General features: G+C 58.9%; 1 protein-coding gene across 1 annotated transcript in view; it reads right to left on the minus strand.

Annotated features, from left to right (window-relative positions):
• Positions 1-6: 6 nt before the first annotated feature.
• The window catches only part of LOC119588530, a 4,631-nt gene continuing 2,763 nt past the window's right edge, over positions 7-1,874 (minus strand). The window contains exon 3 of the mRNA XM_037937168.1: positions 7-1,842. Coding sequence (XP_037793096.1) covers positions 203-1,842 — 1,640 coding nt within the window. The 3' untranslated portion in view covers positions 7-202. The remainder of the gene's footprint in view (positions 1,843-1,874) is intronic.

Here is a 1,874-nt window from a genome sequence, read left to right on the forward strand (position 1 = left end):
CACACAAAGAATAATAATTTAAGTTACTTTCTCTTCACATGATATGTATTGTTTCCAATGGGTTTCCATACAAAGCGCAATTTGCTGGAAGCAAAGGGAGATCATTGCCGCCGATGGTAATGGGAAAACACCGGGTTCCTCTCTGAGGGTCAGCAGGACCCGCAGGAGAGGCTGAGGTGCAGGTTTTCTCCGTCGTCAGAGGCTACGGGCGCAGGAAAGGCTGAGTGAAGGGCAGGTTTCCGTCCCCAGGATATTTGTCCAGACAGGAGTGATGGCTCGGGTCCTTACACTTGTTCCAGGTCCCCGGGCTGTCGTAGCCGCCCCTGGCCTTCGCCTCCGTGGACGTCTTGAGCGTCCTCCAGTGCGCCGCGTGGCGGAGCACCTCCAGGCCCATGGCGTTCCTGCAGTAGAGTCCCGGGTTGCTCCTGACGTTGATCCATCGGCCGGAGTACAAGGCCTGTGTCGGGATGTCTCTATACTCGGCCGGAAGGTGGACTCGGCTGTGGTTTCTCCCTTCATGGCAGACAACTTCTAGAAAGAAGTGTGGGCAGAAAATTGTGATATAGATATCTTTTTTCGTAACTCTCATTTTGCACTTAATTCTCCTAGTTTTCAGGTATGCGTTAATCTGCATCCATTTGTTAAACTGATGACAGTTGACAACGATGTCTGTGTCGTAGTCCCAAGGAAGGTACTGGCCCAGCTTTATAGCCCCGAGGACCGAGCCTGCGTGCAGCTCGTAATCCAGGTGATTCTGCTCCGCGTAGCTGACGAGATAGCCAATCAGCTCCTCCATCTCTGCGACGCAACACGGCGGCAGCAGATAGCTTTGGATGATGCCCAGAGGATTCCTGCACGAGATGCCCACCGACTCGCAGCTGAAGACGTGTTCTCGGCCGTCGAAGGCCTGCACCCTCTCCAGGGCCCAGCGGCGGGCCACGGGGAGCCAGTCGTCGGCCGTCATGTTGACGTGGCCGCCGACGAAGAACATGACGTCGGGGCAGAGCACGGCCAGGTGGCCTGCGCCGCGCACCTTGGCGAACCAGTCTCGGTACACAGCCTGTCCGCTGAGACCGGCACTGAAGGCGAGCGAGTGAAGCAGCTTGGTTCTGGTGACGAAGGGGGTCAGGAGGTCGTCGCAGTACATGCACTCGTACTTGGAGTGGTAGTAGCCCATTGTGTACTTGGCCTGGTAGTTGGCCATGTGCTGCTGCAGACAGCCGTGGCTCCAGTGGCCTTGCGTGTCCCTCGCGGCGCCCCCGGCCACCTGCACGTGGTCCAGGTCGTCCAGCACCCGCACGAGGCGCTCCAGTGACGACTGGTTGCTGAAGTGCGCCAGCGACTCCGCCAGCAGCACGAAGGGCGTGGTGACCTTTGACACAGCGGCGTTGAGATTCTCAGAGTCCGAGAGGCCGCTGTCCATCTCTACGAAGCTCACCTGGCTCCCGTTGGCCGCTCCGCCTCCCCCCTTCCGCACCAGGACGACCACAGGGATCTCATAGAGCTTCGTGATCTGCGCAAGAACCAGCTCGAGGACATCGTCTGGCCAAGACGTCGCAGGGAGGACCGCCGTCAGGACAGAGCTGAAGGGCGGGACGTCGTGGCACTGCTCCTGCTCCATCCCATGCTGGTAAAGGGGCCAGTCGTACTTGTTGCCCAAATACACCTCCGCGCACACGTGACGCTCCCCCTGCGCACTGGCAGTAGGCCGTGGCGTGTTGGGGAGCCAAGCGGAGAAGTCCCAGGCCTTGTGGGGTCTTGACAAGGCGTCCCTGGGGTCTAACTGGGCTGCCAGCGACTCCAGACGAAGAACCAACTTGGAGTCTACCACGGCCTTGGTGCCTGTGGGAAGAAATAATGCTGTATTCTATCTG

The sequence above is a fragment of the Penaeus monodon genome, chromosome 24 (assembly GCF_015228065.2).
Source record: "Penaeus monodon isolate SGIC_2016 chromosome 24, NSTDA_Pmon_1, whole genome shotgun sequence".
In the NCBI taxonomy this organism is placed as follows: Eukaryota; Metazoa; Arthropoda; class Malacostraca; order Decapoda; family Penaeidae; genus Penaeus; species Penaeus monodon.